We start from the raw sequence: 21,012 nt of genomic DNA on the forward strand, positions 1-21,012 counted from the left end.
GATAAATCTGATAGGTATTGATAGGTAAGATTATTACTAAACTGTCTGAAAGCATACCAAAAATCAGTAACAATAACTGTCTTGAATTATCAGAGAGAAAGAGCAACCAATAGCTCAATTTTTGGTTTTCAGGAATGGAAAAAAAAAGAAATGTCACTTTTAATAAAAATTGGTAATGATGTTAAACGAGAAGCGAGGATTGAAGAACAGCAACGGAAAAGCAAGGAAGATAAACTGAAACGGGTAAGTTGCTACAAGGAGCAAGGGTGTTATTGTGTAATGAAGCTGAAATAGCTATGGGGCCTCTTAATAGTCAAATTCTGCTCAGACTGGCCATGTTATTTGAGAGTATTCCCAGATATAAATCAAGATATTCCTTCTGCAAGCTGAATCAAACTAAAATAAACCTATTAATCCACAGGGACGTAAATGTCGTCCTCCAACTGCATTTTGGCCCCCCAAAGCATTGCCACCAGTTTCCAATGTTTAAGTCACAATGTTTGCAGGTGACACAAAGCTGGGAAGGCTGGGTCCTCCTCTTTAGAGAAGAGGTTTAAAAAGATCTTGTCAGGTGTGAAAGATCAGGTCCACATGTTAAGGTCCAATTGAACTAGTTTATTGCTAATCATGCTATGCACAAGAATCTTGTCAACTAATGGTTAACACCTGCTTGGGGTTAGATAAGGGTCAATGGAATTCAAGGGGGGGTGGGTGGGATTTAGTTCGCTTGTGGTTGTGTGGGTATTCTAGGCTGATCCTTCTTTTATTTATTTATTTATTTATTTTTGGGACTTATATGCCGCCCTATCTCCCGAAGGACTCAGGGCGGCTAACAACAATAAAATGCAGCGATACAAAAGTTAAAAAGAATTAAATTAACAGCCCCAATAAAATAGATTAAAATTAATGAATTAAAAATTAAAAAACATTTTAAAAAAATCCCTGTCGTCAGTCCAGGTCAGCCTGATGAAAAAGGAATGTTTTAAGGCTGCGGCGAAAGGACCGGAGATCCGGGGCCATCCGGAGCTCAAGGGGGAGTTGGTTCCACAGGGCTGGCGCTCCCACAGAGAAGGCCCTCCCCCTGGGGGTCGCCAGCCGACATTGTCTAGCCGACGGCTCCCTGAGGAGGCCCGCTCTGTGTGAGCGCACTGGGCGATGGGAAGTCGTTCCCGGCAGCAGATGGTCCTGTAAATATCCCGGGCCTAACTCTCCTCCCCCACCCCCACCACAGGTTCTCCCACTTTTCTTCTTCAGATCTAGACACACTTGAGCAGTGGTCCTAAATGAATAGGATGGAATTTAACAGCAAGAAATGAAAAGTTCTGCATCTAGTTAGAAAAAAATGTATTATTACAAAATCAGGGTGAGGGGGGAACCTGACTTGGAAAGGTCAGGTAAAGTAATTGTTCTCTCCATACTCCTCTGGGGAGTTGTTCATGAGATAAGAGAACAATTTGTTGGTCCTTTGATTCCTAGCAGAGTTAGATTCCTGGCAAATACCAAGGTAACTTAAATCCCCTACTATTCCTATTGTGTGTCTCTTTGAAAGCCTGGTCATTAGATACAGAAAAGCGACATTTCAGCCAGCTTGGGTGGTCTGTAACAAACTCCTTCCACAATATTGCTTCTGTTCCTCTCTAATTTTTTGCTAACCCAAGTTTTTTCAAGAGGATTTCCATGCTCTTATTCCTGAATTTTCTCGGTGATGCCTATCACATCAGATTTGTCTTCAGAGTTGGATCTCTGGTTCTCCCCGATCATTTCCATTATTCTTATTTCCCTTACTTTAGCCATCGGTCCTTTTCTTAGAGCTCTTGAGAGATACTTGGAATAATTGTTGGTTCCCCTCTTGGTCTACTTAGAAACAAGTCATGCTAGAGAAGAAAATGGCACACCACCTGATGAAACTGCAGGCACGATTCCAAAGAGTGAGCCTATTGCCCTCTTCCAAAATCTTCCTCGAAAACAGCTCTGAAGACCAGAGCTCGTCAGATAAAAAAGAAGGTAAGTGAGTTGGAATGGCTGCTTGTTTCCCTTATCTACTTCCATTGTTCCATCCGTAAATTGCAGCCAATACAGAAAAGAATTTCAGCTAAGAATTTTGACAAACTCTTTTTTTTAGTAATATCCTAATAGCATAGTCTTGATCCCCTCTCCTCCCACTCATACCTGGGTCAACCTCAGATGAACTTTTGTTCTTTTTTTTTTTAAAAAAAGTAGTGGTTTCTCCTTAGGCAGCCAGCAGACTTTGGCATTAATATAATTCTACCAACCATTCTTCAGATTGTGTGATCAGATAATAATAATAATAATAATAATAATAATAATAATAATAATAATAATAATAATAATAATAATAATAATAATAATAAACCTTTATTGTCAAAGTACAACATGTGTACATTGAGATTAGCTGAGCCTCCCCCCCCCCGTACTTTCTCCCCCCAACACACAGTGACAACAAACCCTCCATCCTACCACACCATGTGAACCAACTACACCACACACCGGCCTCCCAAGTCAATTCTGCATAAGATTATGTCCCATTTAAAAGCCTAACAGCCCACGGATAAAAGCTATTTTTCAGCCCCTAACCCTTAGGAGGGGTGAGATCAGGCAGCTCCTATCAGCATTTTAGGTTGACATGAATACACACTGTCCCTCCTATTCCCAGATACTGTTCTCCTATAGGTCATTTCATTTATAGGCTCTCCTCCTTAATCTTCCACCCTCTTAATCTTTGAGCTGATCCCTAACTCAAAGATCTGGATCTGTTGATCAGCTATGATGGTGGTGGGGGTTGTGTACTGAAGTGAGTGAGTGAGCGAATTGGCTGCCCTTCATGGTGCAACCCTACCCAAGATTATAAGTTGCTTTTCAACAATGAATTAGGGCTCTTTGGAAATAATGCTAAATCTGTGTACAGAAGAAGGCTATCAGCTGATAAGTGGGCTCCTTCTTATGAGTATAGCACTGTTGTGGAATAGCACTAAATATGTATTAAGCTTTTTTTGAACATAGGTTGAATGCTCTTCAGAAATAGCACTAACCTACTGTCACTGGATATCTGCTAGTGGTCAGATTCCCCTGGAATGAACCTATGCAAAACCCTCGCATAGAACCAGAGGTCACAAGTCATCTCTCCACTAACTCCATATTAAGGAAAGTGAATAATGGTTGTTTTCCCACTTGCTGGTAACATTTGGTGGAAGCCTAGACAACCAAGATAGGATAATCAACCAAACCCTTTCTTTAATGTGCCCTTTCCACAATAAATAAGGATAGCAACATTTCTCACTATTGCAGTTGTGCCAGTTAGTGATTGCCAGCTGAGACTGCAAATTTTATGCTGGCATAGTATTCTGCTGGTCCAAGAGCTGGTTGTGAAGATGAGTCCTTAGGCTGTAGACATGTTTGATAAGCAACAGATGGATGGCGCTAATAGAACAATGATGGTCACTCTCACTAGTAACCATAATGAGTACTTGTGTGAGATAAATTAATATGGAAATCCTCTAGAGCAGACATGTCAAACACAAGGCCCAGGGGCCAGATCCGGCCCGCAAAGTGGTTTCATGTGGCCTGCGAATCCATCCTGGAAACAGTGAGGGAACGGCCCCACCGCCTTGGCCCTGGCCCAGAGACCCTCCTCCTGCCAGAGACCCTCAGATCTGTCCCACTCCTGCCCAGGCCCCCATAGGCACCCTTGATGCGAACGATGCAGAGCTGGCCATGCCCACCCAGTAGGCCATATGCACTCTAGTCACGCCCACCAAGTAGGCCACGCCCACCCAGGCCACACCCACCCGGCCCCCTGAGGGCAGCTGCAATGCTGATGCGGCCCTCCATGAAATTGAGTGTGACACCCCTGCTCTAGAGTCATCTTCTCTGATTTTGCAAATTCCATCAGGATTTTATGTTTTTTGCTTTGGTGTATGTATTTTCTACTTTAATGTTGATCTTTTTTTTCTTCTAAGAATCCCAGTCTATGAAAAATACAGAAGACATTAGTGATCCTATGGAGCTGGAGAATGCATCAACTAGTCTCCCTGATAAAGAAACAGAATTTTCCAAAGGTACTTTTCAGTTCTGTGATGCAAGAAAAGAGATTGGGCTGGAATAGTCGGTCTGGGGTCTGGAATGAGAACCACTTTTCAGGAGAATCAGTGAAATGAAAAATATAGGAAAAAGCAGCTCAAAGCTAAGGATATAACAGCTTTATTGCAAAGGTTGAGTGAAGGATCGCTGTAAGTCAGAACTGCAGAAAATGAAAATGTATGGGCAGTAGGAACACACCTTATGTATCCATACCTCCAACCACCATATTTTTTCAGAATTTTGGTCTACAGACAAATTTAAGAAAGGTCTTGACTGAAGTAGCCTGGGTGGGATGAATTAACTTTCTTGGTTCATTAAGACTAAGTAACAGTACGGATGGCTGCTTTTAAGCTGGCCAAAGAAGCAACGAAGGAGGCTACAAACCCAGTGGCTGCATTTCACCTATCTAAACTTGGAAAGTTTGTGCCTTAGCTTATATGAACCCAAGTTGTTGAGTTAGTTGATGGTTCAGTGTAGTTCTCTGCCAATCCAGAAATGGAACTGATCTGGCAATCGGATTAAATGGCTGTTAATCCAAAAACCATGACATACCAACGAAATGACTGTTTTCATAAAATGTACAAAGCCAAAGTAAGTCACCTTTTTACTTTGTATAATATGCAAGCGCAGTCATATACATTTGGCATTCCCATTTATCCACCCAGAACTATCCATAGCAATCTGTTTTTCTCTACTGGATGCTCACTCAGCTTCTGTTCAGGTGGGGAGAAAGAGAGGTTCCCCTCCCTCTCATTCAGCACAGGCACCATGCAAGCCCTTGAGGAAACAAAGCGATCTCTGTTCCTGCTCTTATCCTTCACTTGGCCTAAAGCACAACGGTGGAGTGTGTGCTGGGAAAAGATTCTGGCTAAAGGCTGGATCTAGCAATACTATTACTAGTTTTCTGGAATATCTAGCAAACCTCTCCTTTGGTTAGAAGCACCAGAGCTAAGGGTGGGCTTCATAACTCCAAAATTTGATTGCTCAGTTCTGTCTCTTCCTCCCCACATCCCAGGTGATGTGACTATGCCTGGGAGTCAGGTATCACTTTCCAAAGAAAGAAGTGATGCAAAATCTACCCATCAGCCCAGCTCTGAACTGATCCCAAGAAAGTTTACCAGCATTGCAGAGGTAAGATGTGTCTGATGAAAAGGAGAAGTCTGCACTGCGAAGCCCCTAAAATGGCCGCTTCTGTCTTGCCTTGACTTAGGAGAATATCCAGTGTTCATCTGGCTAATCTCCTTACCTTTCCATATTCAGGTAGTTTTCAGCTTATAGCAGTTCATTTAGTGATTGTTCAAACTTACAACAGCACTGGGGGAAAAAGTGACTTGTGACCGTTTTTCACACTTACAACCATTGCAACATCCCCGTGGTCACATGATCAAAATTCAGATGCTTGGCAACTGATTCATATTTACAACAGTTGCAGCGTCCCAAGGTCACGTGATCATCTTTCGCAACCTTCTGACAAAAAAGGCAATAGGGAATCCAGATTCACTTCACAATTGTGCTACTAACTTAACAATGACAGTGATTCACTTAACTGTGGCAAGAAAGGTCCTGAAATGGGGGAAACTCACTTAACAAATGTCTCACTTAACAACAGAAAGTTTGGGCTCCATAGTGGTCGTAAGTTAAGGACTACCTGTATTTTCTCTTCCCCAAAAGTAACTTGTTGTTTGAAGCTGTCATGTTTCAAAATGAATATTATTTAAGGTACTGAAAGTATAAATAATATGCAAAGACCTAGATTCAAATAGCAAAAGTTCAGCATCAGCAGAGTTGATCTACAAAAGAATCAGTTTGATATAGTGGTTAAGGTGCCGGCCTAGAAACCAGGAGACTGTGAGTTCTAGTCCTGCCTTAGGCACAAAAGCTGGCTGGGTGACTTTGGGCCTATCATTCTCTCAGCCCAGTTCCCTTCACAGAGTTGTTGTGGGGAAAATAAGAGGAGGAAGGAGTGTTAGTTATGTTTACCACCTTGAATAACTCATAAAGGAATACAGGTAGTCCTTGACTTACGAGCACAATTGAGCCTAAAATTTCTGTTGATAAATAAGGCAGTTGTAAAGTGAGCTTTGCCCCCTTTTATGATTTTTACTGCCACAGTTGTTAAGCAAATCTCTGCAGCTGTTAAGTGAATCATGCGGTCGTTAAGTGAATCTGATTTCCCCCATTGACTTTGCTTGTTGGAAGCTGGCTGGGAGGGTTACAGATGGTTATCACATAATAACCCCAGGACTATGCAACTGTCATAAATGCATCTCACTTGCAAAGCAACCACATTTTGACCACATGACCATGGGGATGTTGCAGTGGTTATAAGTGTGAAAAATGACCACCTGTCACTTGTCGGATGCCATTGTAACTACTAACAGTCACTAAAGAAATGGCTGTATGTCGAGGACTAGCTAGAAAGGCGAGATTTTTTTTAAAAAAATGCTATTGTCATATTCAGATACTCATCCGTTGCAGGATCAGAGTAAGGCTAAGCTGTTGCAAAAGGTGTGGGATTATCTGATTGCTTTCAGGAAGCGGCTTTCAAACTGTATCTCAATACAGCTGGCACTGATTGGTTCAGTTTCCAAAATCCAGCTCTTCAGAAGCAATAACCTATTCCTACATAGATTCCTTTTCTCTAAGTACTCTTTTGCTCCTCTGCTCTTTGCCTTTTGCTGCGTGATTAAGTCTCTGACTTGGAATTCGAAGCTAAGTTTGTCAACCATGGCAACTTTAAGATGTGTAGATTTCAACTCCCAGAATTCCCCAGCCAGCCTGCTTCCTGGTTTTCAGGATTGCTCCATTCTGTTAGTCAAAATAGAGTGACTAAAGCTGGGCTGCAAAAATCCAAAGGATTTTCTTTTTGCTGCCATCAACAACTACTTCTCTTTCATGATGTCTATGGCATTGAATAAAAAATGACATGGGGTTTATGTACATGGGTATTATTTTGTATTGTTAAAATATATTGTGGGTCACAGGCTGCCTCCATGATTTCACTTTTCCAGTATCAATATTGCAAAATCTTCTCTAGAATAAACTGGAAGAGAGGCCATCTTCTTTCATTCACTTCCATTGTCTGGAATGGATGTTTGCTTGCTTCATTCATTCCATTCCTTCAAATATAGAGCTTGCCTGGGTAGCTTACACTTTTGAAAAAAAGTTAGGAATAATAAAATAGATAAACAGAATAATATTGTCCAGGGAAAAAATGCAAAGCATGCCAATGAAACAATGGATAGGCTTAACACTCATATGCAATGAAACAACTGAAGGGGTCAACACCCACCCTAAGTACTGTAAAGGCCTGAGAGAACAGCCAGTTTTTTAAGGACTTTTGGAATACCATCAGGATGGGAGCTGGGTGGAACTTGGTAAGATTTTATTCTAGGAGGCAGGCTTTAGGTGCATTTCCTTGATTGACACTATTTAATCAAAGGGGTTTGAAGTGACCCAATTAAATTGATGGTCAGAACAATCATGACATACTAACTAAAGAGTTCATGTATAGAATTATTGGTCATAAGATTTGACCATAATCATTGGCCTTCACATCATTCAGAAAGAATTTGAAGGATTCATGCAGGAAGAAGTGGAGGGGAATTGCATCAGTAGTTCTATGAAAACAGCCCGTGGGGTCCATCTCCATGGGATATGGCTGTAGATCTTTAGGAACAGGGGAGATAATTCATGGAGGAAAAGCTGCCAGTTTATCTAGCAATCATGATGTCTGTACACCAGCGGCTCCCAACCTTTTCTATACTCTGCACCCCTAGAACGCTTCTGATATATTCTTGCACCCCTTGCAAAAGTTCAAAATAACGAATTATGCATGTATGCTATAATTTTGAAAAATCCAAGTTTTTGCACCCCCTGGAATATTGTCTCGCACCCTCAGTTGGGAACCCCTGCTGTACACCATATGTCTGGATTAAAAGGGAACATGTTTCTGAATGACTAAACGCTAAAGAATGCAGGTAGTCCTTGATTTGCAGCAGTTCCTTTACTGACATTTCGAAGTTAAAACTGAAAATAGTGACTTATGACCATTTTTCACACAACCATTGCAACATCCCCGTGGTCATGTGCTCAAAGTTCAGATGCTTGGCAACTAACTCATATTTATGACGGTTGCAGTGTCCTGTGGTCATGTGATCACTTTTCGCAAGCCTTCTGACAAGCAGTCAATTGGGAAGCCAGATTCACTTAACAACCATGTTACTAACTTAATCACTGCAGTGATTCACTTAACAATTGTGGCAAGAAAGGTCATAAAATGGGGCAAAATTCACTTAACTGTCTCACCTTAGCAACAGAAATTTGGGGCTCAATTTTGGTTGTAAGTTGAGGACTACTTGTAATAGTAAGAGAATGTCAGTGCTTTCATATTGTGCTACGGTAGTAACCTTTTCAGAGGCATCTGATTAGCCACAGTGAGAAATAATATTCTAGACCAGACATGTCAAACACAAGGCCCGGGGGCCGGATCCAGCCCGCGAAGTGGTTTCATGTGGCCCATGAAGCCATCCTGGAAACAGTGAGGGAACGGCCCCCACTGCCTTGGCTCTGGCCCAGAGACCCTCCTTCTGCCAGGGACCCTCGGATCTGTCCCACTCCTGCCCGGGCCCCCATAGGCACCCTTGATGCGAACGATGTAGAGCTGGCCACGCCCACCCAGTAGGCCATACGCACTCTAGCCACGCCCACCCAGTAGGCCACGCCCACCCTGGCCATACCCACCCGGCCCCCTGAGGGCAACCGCAATGCTGATGCGGCCCTCAATGAAATTGAGTTTGACACCCCTGTTCTAGACTCTCAATGGAACTTTAATTTGATCCAGCAAAGGTGTGGCAGACATGTGGTGCAGAGGTCCATGTAATCCATTCAATAGAATGAATAGGACAGAAAAATAGCCAGATTACTTAACTGCATAACCCTGGAGCTGCATTAATATTCCTTTGGACCTCTTTTCCAGTTTTTAGAGTGCCCCAGAATAGACAGGTCCAAACCTTTTAGCCTCTTTTTAATTTGGGGGGAAGATAAGTGCCAAAAATAGTTTAAAGAAAGAAGAGTTTGCTTCACTCAGCTTGAACAGAACACAAAAGATGCCCATTTGGGAGTTTAAAGGGTAGAACAATACTGGCATAAAAGACAGGGAATATATGATGGCCAAGAGACTTTATTGGCCATCATTGGATCAACTGGAAGAAAAATAAACCTGGTGACCAGCTGAGAATATAGCAACTCAACAGCACAAGATGAAAAGGACATTCAGGGAAGTGACCAGCTATGTTGGAAGGATGAATCTAGTAACTAATTGGAGATACCAATAGCACTTAGACTTATATACCACTCCATAGTGCTTAATAGCATTCTCTGAGCAGTTTACAAATGTTGACATATTGCCTCCAACAGTCTGGGTCCTCATTTTACCAATCTCGGAAGGATGGAAGGCTGAATCAACCTTGAGCCAGTTTTAGGATTCAACTCCTAGCCATGGGCAGAGTTAGCCTGCAATACTGCATTCTAACCACTGTGCCACTACAACTCATTTTGCTAGATTGGAATTAAATGTGGTAGACTAGTAGTGGGATGTGATTTGTGATGTGATTTGCAGCAAGCTGGGAGTGTGTAGCAGAAAGATGTATTCTCACATGCAGGTAATAGTGGGTGGCCCATACTAATGACAGGGCAAGATGAATGTTTGGATCAGACAACATTGTAATACAGACATATTTTGCGTACATACTAGCTGGGGAATTCTGGAAGTTGAAGTCCACGCAACTTAAAGTTGCCAAGGCTGAGAAATACTGCTTTAATACAGAAGAGTGGAGTAAATTCAGTCTTTCTTTTTAAGCTCAATTATGTAAGATTGGGGCTGTTTAAAGTCTACTCTGAAGTTGAAATATTCAATTACATACTCTCATCCCTACTTTTTAAAAATATATATATTTTAAACTTTGTAGCAGGAAACAGTTGTCGAGAAAGACCAGCACCGAAAGGGAAGCCGTGACTTGGAGCCAGGTAATCAGTGAGCAGTCTCCTTCCCCAAGGCTTAAAATAAATAAGATGGCACAGATTGCGGAGTTTTCTGCGTCTTTTGTTGCAATAATAACATATTATTAAGTGTGGGAGTTTCAGTTCTTCATAGACGCTAAAATTTGTGCATAAATTAGTTGACTGGGGCCAAACTATATGATGTAAATTAGATAAAAATCTGAATCTTGCGGCATCTTGAAAACTAAAAACTATTATGGCAAAAATTGTTGTCCATATCGTCATCTGAAATATATATATATCGAATCTCAGATAAAAAGGGTATGACTGACTGATGAGAACATAAGAAGTTCGAAATGATCATTTCAGCCTCCCTAAAATTCTTTATTAGCAATTTGAATAATTTACACAAATAATGAGCTGTCATAAGTTGTGACTATACCCTGTGGATAGCTTTGAGTTAGGCCAAAACAGGAAAGAAAGAGTTAATTAGCAAGGCATATTCAAATGACTTGACAAATATTTCACACACACACACACACAATATATATATATGTTAAATATTTGTCAAGTCATTTGAATATGCCTTGCTAATATTTTATTTTATTTCTTATGATTTCACTACAGATATCTTTGTTTCAGCATATATATATATATATATATATATATATATATATATATATATATATATATATATATATATATATAATATATATGATAAAACAAAGATATCTATAGTGAAATCATAAGAAATAAAATATGCAAGCTAGAGACACTATAGACATAATTCCTTGGACTGATAAGTGATCAAGGGCTGTAATTTGTGTGTTAAAATGTGCGAATAGGTTAGCAATTGTTGGAAACCTATTTATTGTCTTTGCTTTAATTGATAAATTTCCTTTATTCTTTTATTCATTCTTTAATACATACCTAATATCAAGCTGGAGACCCAATGTTAGAGTCTCCAGCTTGATATTAGGTATTCATTATTAGGAAAGGTAACACAGAGCACAACCTACATTTTTATCATATGCAACTTGTAATTGCTTTTTACAGCCTCCAGAATCCCCTCCAACCACATCTCTGAATTTCAGTGGCTTGATTACAATTGCCAAAATTCTGCAGTCCGCTACCCTGCCTTGTGACTCAGGAAGGGCATAAAACCTGTAGCTATGAGCCTTAAGGAGTACTTAATGCAGGAGAACTCTGTTCTTACCCTTCTGAATGACATATTTTCTCACTTTCCCCAAAACCAGCTGGTGTCTAGCCACACTTTACCGTCAATATTCATAATGCTGTAGCTGAGGTCATCGTCTACCCCACGGAGAACACAATTTTCTGCTTGAATGACACTATTAATAATCTTGCTGTTGAACACAAGTTTGTGGTAGACAATCTTTTCATGACTCAGAAGGCCACTTTGCCCTTACACTATTTTTACAGCTGTCTCATTCATCCCATTTTAATCCAGCCTTTAGCAAGAAAAAGGACTGGCATTTCATTCCCACTTCAGGCAAAGTTTCTTACAAATCTGAAGGTCCCTTTATTTCCCACCGGTTGTTCCTTCAGGATGCTCAGAACACTTCCAAAATCACAACTTCATTCTGTGGAATAGACTATGTGGAAAAGGAGTAGAAATGAGAAGATGGATTTCCTATATCCGGCATTTAGCTTAGAGATACATAACTAATTTGTGCAAACCTAACTTTTTGCATTGTGTGATGGAATTGGTGTTTCCCAAAGTAGGCCAGGACAAAGAAATGGCCACAGCCAATAAAATGGATGTAGGCAGAACAGTAACTACATTTTATTTAAGTAATATTAAATATAACGTAGTATGGACATTAATATTATGCTCTAGATATTTAATAATTTCCCTTATCACTTAAAAATTAAAATTTGGTGGCAACTTTTGCAAGATTTCAGAGGGCCACATTCAAAACTTGAAGGTTGCATACTGACCTCATATATGTACATCTTTAGATCATCAGTCACACTATTCTGTTTCACCTATTTAAACTTATTGGGAATTTGGTAGTGGGATTCCGTCTGTTTTGGAAAAGTCTGGATGCGTTTGAGGTATAGTAGTCCTTCATCCAGGAGAGTCTCATCCTTTAAAACTTTGATTTTCTGATATCCAGGGTAGCTTTTGGTTTAATAGGGTATAATTTCAGCATAGTCTATCTTCCCCCACTTTGTTACTAGAGATGTATCTTACTAATTCTATTCTGTTCCCCATCCTTCCCAATCTGGTTTTTGTCTTCTGTTTTCATTCTATGGAGATGATCCTGATAGTTTTAAAAGCTTTATCCTCTCCCAGCAGATTCTGAAAGTTTATATTTTCATGGCGTTTTGTTTGGTATTTTTTATTTCCCATATTCTCTCTTTTGGTTATTTTTACTATTAGCATTGCCATATACTGTTAATTTAACCTTATGGGGCTTAGTGGGAACTCTCCACTGTTCTTTCCACTTTTTCTCTTTCCTCTACTAATCTCTCTAAAATCATCAATAATAGTGCCCTTGTTCTTTGTTGTTTTCCTCAGTTTTTGCACCTTACCTTCCCCAACCAGCAGCAGGTTTCCAAATCCTACATGCCCCCCGAGCAGACATTAGATGTATTTAAAGACGTGTGAACTTCCATTCTCAAAATTTCCCAGCCAGCATGCGGAGAATTCTGGAAGTTGAAGTTGACACATCTTAAGAGTTGTTAGGGTTGAGAAATACTGCTTTAGATGATCCCATGTGACTCTTTGAATCCTGAGGCCTTTTGAGAAATCAAGCTGATGGATATAATTGTAGTTTCGTAGACTTTTATGAACAATAAAACTGTAAAAAAATAGTTGTTGCCTAGTAAGCAAGAGGCTTGTGTGTGTGTTTGTGTGTGTATCTCTCTGTGTGCACATGCATGAGTTTATGCAATCCTGCCTGAAGTTGCAGAAAGGCCCAGACCATTTCCAGCTTTTGAGGATCTTAGCCTTAGTAAAATTTAAAAATGAGAATGTAGAAAAATAAAAGGTAATCTCAACATTTAAGGGTGTTTTTTTAAAAAAATAGCATTTAAATCTGAGCCCGCTTTTTAGTTTGAGGTTCAGGACAAATGGCTATCCTGACTTTTCCTTCTCACTGATTTTGGGTGAGCAATAAAGGCATAAAGAGAAAATGGGGAGAAAAAACAGGTGGCTAAGGAAATCAAGGTGGAAAAGAGCCGGGTTAGAGGAATGGAGGGTATGGGAAGCTGTGAGTGTCCTCCATGACTTACTTCTATCCCCAATATTTCTCTCCTTTTTTTTTGGCCTCTCCACTCTCCATTCACATTGATGTTTTGCTGTCTTGAACATCCTTTACTGCCTAGAACCATTGGAAGCCAGGCAGCATATCAAATAAATACATTAAATCAGTTACCAATTAGCAACTGCATTCACTGCAACATGTTAAACTGGTTAGAGTTTTTGTGGCTTTAGCATGATAGATAATTTAGAGGCCATTTAGTCAGCGTATGGTACAATCTATTGTACAAGCCCAGACAAAGGGTTAGGTCAGGTAGCATATTAAGCATATAGTGTGAACACAGCTAGTGTGCCTCCTCCATTGTACAACTGCAAGTCTAAAAGGAAGATTTGTGGGGGGGTTTTCTTCACATTTCAGATTAGGCCAATACATGGTCCCTGATTGGTAGGGCTGGGACAAAACTAAAAGGTAAAGGTTCCCCCGCACATGCGTGCTAGTCGTTTCCAACTCTAGGGGCCGGTGCTCATCTCCGTTTCAAAGCCGAAGAGCCAGCGCTTGTCCGAGGATGTCTCCATGGTCATGTGGCCGGCATGACTAGACACCAAAGGCGCACGGAACGCTGTTACCTTCCCACCGTAGTGGTCCCTATTTTTCTACTTGCATTTTTACGTGCTTTCGAACTGCTAGGTTGGCAGAAGCTGGGACGAGTAACAGGCACTCACTTTTTGGGACAAAACTACATTTGGATTAATTTTATTTAAATTCAAAGGTTTAATTAACGTAAAATATAGTTAGTATGAAGACTTTCCCATTTGTACTTGGTCATTTTCCTTTCTTTCATATTTAAAATTTGAATTTACTAACAACTTTTAGAAGTATTTAATACCATGTTCAAGATTTTCAGGGCCTTAGTTTGTGCATTTCAGTTTTAAAAGCTTTATTCTTGTGCATTGAGCAGTCCCAGCCATGAGAATTGAAACTGGCAGGGTAATAAGTAGGTTTCTTCTCCTTTTCATAAGTCCTCCTATCTTAGATACCACTTCTTGTCCTTTTGGTGCAGGTGAATCTGCTGTTCCTCAACCTGGCAGCAGCAAAGTTTCCTTCTCTTCAACCAAGGATGCTGTGTCAATGACCAGCAGTGTGGTTAGTAACAACCCATCAGTGAATCCTGGGTCTGGCATGGCAGGAATGAGCAAAGATAAATTTCCAACCTCTGCTTCAGCTGCATGTGCCAGCAATGATGGTGGAGCATCAGTCTGTGGATCAGCTGGTTGTGGAAGCAAAGTTTCCTGTTCTGGATCAGCTGGTTGTGGAAGCAAAGTTTCCTGTTCTGGATCAGCTGGTTGTGGAAGCAAAGTTTCCTGTTCTGGATCAGCTGGTTGTGGGAGCAAAACTTCTTGTTGCGGATCAGCTGGTTGCGGAAGCAAAACTTCTTGTTGCGGATCAGCCGGTTGTGGAAGCAAGACTTCCTGCTGTGGATCAGCCGGTTGTGGAAGCAAAAGTTCCTGTTCTGGATCAGCCGGTTGTGGAAGCAAGACTTCTTGTTGCGGATCAGCCGGTTGTGGAAGCAAAAGTTCTTGTTCTGGATCAGCCGGTTGTGGAAGCAAGACTTCTTGTTGCGGATCAGCCGGTTGTGGAAGCAAGACTTCCTGCTGTGGATCAACTGGATGTGGAAGCAAAGGTTGCAGATCAACCAAATGTGGGAGCAAGACCTGTGGATTGGCCAGATGTGGGAGCAAAACTTCCTGCTGTGGATCCACTGGTTGTGGAAGCAAGACTTCCTGTTGCGGATCAGCTGGATGTGGGAGCAAAACTTCCTGTTGTGGTTCCGGTTGTGGGCCAGGAGGATATTCCAGTAACAGTGGCAAGACCGGCTGCTGTGGATCAGCTGGGTGTGGGAGCAGCAATGGAAAAGCAGGTGGTGGTTATGATTCAAGTGGCAGCAGCAAACTTGGAACAAGCAACAGCAACAACAAGCACATTTTCTCATGCTCAGGTGGTAAGTCTTACCTCAAGATGAAGTGTCATGTCCTGGGACTGAAATGAGACAAACAGTCATTAAAAAAATGGCAGGAGGATAAAGTGATTCTATAGAGAAAATGTTCATTGCATGGAGGGGGGGGGGCTGTCATTAGATACCCATAGCTGATGAAGGATAGAGTCCTTGAGTTGCGACTATTAGCGGCCATAAAATGGGTCCATTGCGTGACCAATCTGATTTGACTATGTTTTTTGCAGCAGTCATTAATCAAATGCAGTGGTCATCAGTGTGAACCCATTGTTCACTGAATGTGGTTTTGCAAAAACTGGAAGTAGATGCTGGTAAGTCCTTGACTTACAATCACAATTGGAAGCAGAATTTTTGTTGCTAAGCAAGGCGATTATTAAGTGAGTTGTGCCCAATTTTATGACCTTTCTTGCCATGATTGTTAAGTGAATCGTTGCAGTTGTTAGGTCAATTATGCAGTTGTTAAGTGAATCTGGCTTCCCGCATTGGTTTTGCTTCTGGGAAATTGGCTGGAAAGGTTGCAAATCGTGATCGCATAGTCCAGGCATGTCAAACACAAGGCCCGGGGGCCAGATCTGGCCCGCGAAGTGGTTTCATGTGGCCCGCGAAGCCATCCTGGAAACAGTGAGGGAACGGCCACCACAGCCTTGGCCCTGGCTCAGAGACCCTCCTTCTGCCAGAGACCCTCAGATCTGTCCCACTCCTGCCCAGGCCCCCATAGGCACCCTTGATGCGAACGATGTAGAGCTGGCCATGCCCACCCAGTAGGCCATACGCATTCTAGCCACGCCTACCCAGTAGGCCACGCCCACCCAGGCCATACCCACCTGGCCCCCTGAGGGCAACCGCAATGCTGATGCGGCCCTCAATGAAATTGAGTTTGACACCCCTGGAGTCCCAGGACAATGCAGCCATTGTAAATACATGCCATTGGCAGATGCTCACATTTTGATCATGTGACCACGGAGACACTTGAACAGTTGTAAGTGTGAGGTCCACTTATAGGTCACTTTTTCCAGTGTCATTGTAACTTTGAATGCTTACTAAATGAGGCCCGCCTGTATGTACTTCATTCTGTTTCCAATTAAAGGTAGAGAAATCATGTCTCAGTGATGCTAATGAGCTCTGATATAGACGACACATCTAAATGTGCAAACCTTGTTCTGATTGTGCTGCTGGTATCTCTAATGCTGCTGTGTCCTCATCAACTTGAAAGGCCCAAAGTGCTTCATGATGCTCTGTTGGCCTGTGCCAAATTATGATTTGTTGCATCAGAGTAATATAGTTGGGTGGCTATGAAATTTGAGTCCTGGGCACTTGCAAATGCAAGTTATTGTTTGTGCTTTTCACAGTAGGAGCAAATGCATCTCACCGAACTCCATTGAAGTCGTCAGGCAAAGCATCCGTGTATTCAGCAGCCCCTCATCACGCTGCTAAAGAGGGCTCTTGTAAAGTGAAGCTAAAGAAGAAAGCAACTTTAATGGTACAACACCGCCTGTTGGACTTGAAAAAGCTGAGAGGCTAGGCTTGGGCTGAGGAAGGGCCTAAATAAATAGCAAATAGACTACAAAAAGTAGTTTAAACTCTGGGATGACTGACCATTGCATGCAAATCATTGATAACATTTTTTTAAAATCTTTTTTTAAAATTTTGCTAGAATGAACCAGAAAGTCAACCACGCGAAAAACACTCAGAGAAGAAGAGACGACTTAGTAAGGGGAAAACAGGTAAGGGCCAAACTGTTTTCCTGCTGGGTTTAACTAATTCATACTTTTTCAGGTCTGCTGCAGCAGCTAAACATTTAATATTAGGCCTGTGATTCCACATCTAGATAATCTTTTTACAAAACAAAGAACTCACTCCTATTCTGAAAGGATCCTTCTGTGAAAATAACTGCAAATAGAAGGGCAATACAGAAATAAACCTCCATTTGGTTATCAATGACAGACACTTGCAGATACAGAACTTATATTATACACATTAGAAAACTATAACATTACATTACTTTTCGACATAATTGCTGTTGTGGGTTCTGAAGAGCAGGAAAGACACCAGGCAGATGAGTACAGAAGAATCATAGCTTTATTGTAAGTCAGACTGAACTGTACTGGGGCTTTTGGGTAACATTGCACAATATATATAGTCCACATGCTCTGAACAACCAATCAGATTGAACCCATTATTCCTGCCATGTTAACTGCTGACAGGACTGGAGACGTCCTCTCTGGGTTGCTGGAGAACCATTAGTTCTCTAGCAGCAGACGTGATTAAACCCCCAAAAGCTCAGTACTCATCCCAGCTTCTGCCAACCTAGCAGTTCGAAAGCACGTAAAAATGCAAGTAGAAAAATAGGGACCACTACGGTGGGAAGGTAACAGCGTTCCGTGCGCCTTTGGCGTCTAGTCATGCCGGCCACATGACCACGGAGACGTCCTCGGACAAGCGCTGGCTCTTCGGCTTTGAAACGGAGATGAGCACCGGCCCCTAGAGTCGGAAACGACTAGCACGCATGTGCGGGGGAACCTTTACCTTTACCTTTTTATTCAAATTGAGGCACTTGTCATAATGTCTTACAAGTTTTGAAATTCCTTCTGCAAAAAAATCTCACGCCTGGGAATGAAGCCACCCTGTAATGTGACCATGGGGATACTGCAAAGGTCATAAGTATGAAAAATGGCCATAAGTCACTTTTTCCAGTGCCATTGTAACTTTGAATGGTCACTAAATGAACTGTTGAAACTTGAGGCCTAGCTGTACTAGATATGAATAGTCACCTGTCAATGCCATTGATTTGTCCTTCTATCTTGCTTGTCTCCCTTTTGGCAGACTTTTAGGAGGAATTTCCATTTCCATCAGCAAGTGATGTTGCTGAAGCAGCTTCAGTTTACATTTTGTTAATCTGTGTGGCCATTGGTGGGAATGCCTGAGGGTCAAGTCCTGATTTTTCACCCTAGTAGCAAATGATAAAACTGGGTGAAAAAGCCAAAATGCAGGATTGTGAGGACAGGAGATAGGCCAATATGGTGGGCAAGTAGTTTCGCTTCCCCTGCTTTTGGGGAAAGAGGAACTGGCTTTTGTGGGGAACTCAAAGGAAACAGTGAGACAGTCTCTAGCCAGTAGCTTAGCACTGATTGATTAAAATATCACTTATTAGCCATGCTTTGACGAGCTATTGGTTTTCAGGAAGTATTGCAGACTTAAACAGAAGTGCCTGTGGCATCCTGGTGTGTACAATGGTGAAAATGATTCAGGCTTAGTTTCCATTCTGAAATTAAAACACTTTGATGACAGAATGGCTGACCACCTAAAACTATTCCACCAAATAATAATAATCCCATTTGGGATGGTGAGTGGAAGAGAACAAGGCATTCTTGAGCTCTCAACAGGGTGTTCTGTTTCAAGAGTTATACGTTGGGCTGCATATCTACTCCATTTATGGATCAAAATCCCATGTCTGACTTAGTGGACTCCCCTTATCTGACATTCAGTTGTGTTAGAGTTTTGTGGATTAAAGTGACACGAACCTTGGCATTTCCAAGGCTCCTTTCATTAATTAGATTGCTGTACAGCATGTTAATGCTGGTATTCACCTTCTTTCAGAGCACATGACTACAAAATTTCACAACAATGAGGATTGTGAGTCATCTTACTCAGCTTATCTTCAGCGCTTGCTTTCTACTTCGTAAGTCTCAGACATCCTAAAACATCCATTTCTAACACTTGTATTACTGAACCACAATCCCAGAATTGCCAATTCGTTTCTTTTATCATTCTGATCAGAGGAATGTTGCCAGGGTATTCGTTGGAGGGCAATATATGTCTGAGTGTACCTGTATCTCTGTCTCTGTCTCTGTCTCTGTCTCTCTCTGTCTCTCTGTCTCTCTGTCTCTCTCTCTCTCTGTCTGTGTAGTAGTAGTAGTTTCCTCCACAATCTTCCATTGACTCCCCCATAACTTTTTGTTTTCAGAGATCAATCAGCACTTCGAGAGAGCCTCAAAGGAAAAGTAGGTCACTCAATTAATCATTCATACATTTGAGGTGACTGTGTACCTGTAAGAGCCGTGGTGGTGCAGTGGTTAGAATGTAGTATTGCAGGCTAATTCTGCCGACTGCCAGCAGTTCGATCCTGACAGGCTCAAGGTTGACTCAGCCTTCCATCCTTCTGAGGTCGGTAAAATGAGGACCCAGATTGTTGGGGACAAAATGCTGACTCTGTAAACCACTTAGAGAGGACTGTAAAGCACTCTGAAGCAGTAAATAAGTCTTAAGTGCTATTCCTATTGCTATTCCTTATTGGTGCTGAAACCACCTGATTCAGAATCATAGAGAACCTAAATGTTAATAAGAGTCTAATTAGACATTGGAGCTCTGTTTGCCAATTATCCCCAATTTTATCCCCTAATAAAACTTCTGCATATGGGGAAACATGCAGGTATAATGTGATCGCATTTATACAACATGTTTAACCGAGTAACTCAATTTTGGCTTTGCACAGTGCGTTAACTAAATTGCCTGCTTTGTAACATCATGTAAGTAGGGCTGTGTATTGATCCAGATTTGGAGACAAAAAGAAAATTAAAGAGGCCTTCCCCTTTAAATCCCCATACCTGGAGACCAACAGCACCACAAGCAAGCTTTCTCCACTGCTGCCTCAACCCTCCCCCCCACCCCACCCCCTTATTCCTGAATGGAGAATGGTTGCCTCCTTAAAGAAGCTCTGGGAGCAAATGAAAATTGACTCTTTTGTTGAATCTTTTTGGATGGTGGATTGACGGCATATTGACTGCTATTTTTCCCCCAGATGGTATCATTTCATGTTTTTAGCTGTTAGGTGAACATTGTTAAAATAATAGCAAAAAACTGAAATGGAAATGAATAACCCAGGAAAGAAGTCACTCAAAGGTTTGATTATTTAGATTTATTGAGAAGAGATTTAAGGTAGTGTTTCTCAACCTTGGCAACTTTAAGATGTGTGGATTTCAACTCCCAGAATTCTTCAGCCAGTTTGCATTTCAAAGTTGCAAAGATTGCAAAGGGACAGCACAAGATTTCCAACCAGTGCCATTATTTTTAAATGTGAACCGTATATATAAGTTATTCATTTAACAAGTGATTATGTGGAGGAAGAATGGAGCTTGCTATTTCTGGAAATATGAATCGGCTTGTACTCGGGCAATATCTTCATAGAGGTTACTATTCTCCTTTAGTCATTCAGTCTTATTGAAATTATTCAGTTCCAATAATTTTGATATTGTTTATATTGTTAGGAGGCTTTATTAAAAGTTATTGGGATGAATCACCCAGAATTTGGCAAAAAGCTAACATCAAATGAATGAATGAATGAATGAATGAATGAATGAATGAATGAATGAACGAACAAACAAACAAATGTTTATGGTACAGTTAGGTAGATTTGTGCAGGAACCCATAAAAAGCCTAACCAAAGTGAATTCTAGCAAAACTTAACAATTTGTGGAATGAATTGGTTATACATGCTGTGCAGCCCCAGTTTGTCCTACTATATGGGTGATACATTAGATCATGCCTGGCTCTTAATGTATTTTTATTTTTGTTTTATATTGTGCATTTTGTGTTTTTATTTGTTTAACTTAAAGCCACTAAGCTTGCACAGCGGCAGTATTGTAGCCAATGAGGTTTATCTCAGGCACAATTATT

At 41.3% G+C, this 21,012-nt stretch overlaps 1 protein-coding gene across 1 annotated transcript in view; it reads left to right on the plus strand.

Annotated features, from left to right (window-relative positions):
* The window catches only part of FSIP2 (fibrous sheath interacting protein 2), a gene marked incomplete at its 5' end in the record, with an annotated part of 73,441 nt that overhangs the window by 16,728 nt on the left and 35,701 nt on the right, over window positions 1–21,012 (plus strand). Inside the window, 8 exons of the mRNA XM_083379458.1 lie at window positions 133–243; window positions 1,863–2,004; window positions 3,978–4,076; window positions 5,114–5,229; window positions 10,068–10,125; window positions 14,389–15,327; window positions 18,937–19,018; window positions 19,304–19,340. Of these exons, the coding sequence (XP_083235584.1) occupies window positions 133–243; window positions 1,863–2,004; window positions 3,978–4,076; window positions 5,114–5,229; window positions 10,068–10,125; window positions 14,389–15,327; window positions 18,937–19,018; window positions 19,304–19,340 (1,584 nt within the window). The remainder of the gene's footprint in view (window positions 1–132; window positions 244–1,862; window positions 2,005–3,977; window positions 4,077–5,113; window positions 5,230–10,067; window positions 10,126–14,388; window positions 15,328–18,936; window positions 19,019–19,303; window positions 19,341–21,012) is intronic.

This window comes from Vipera ursinii, assembly GCF_947247035.1.
Source record: "Vipera ursinii genome assembly, chromosome: 1".
Taxonomy (NCBI): Eukaryota; Metazoa; Chordata; class Lepidosauria; order Squamata; family Viperidae; genus Vipera; species Vipera ursinii.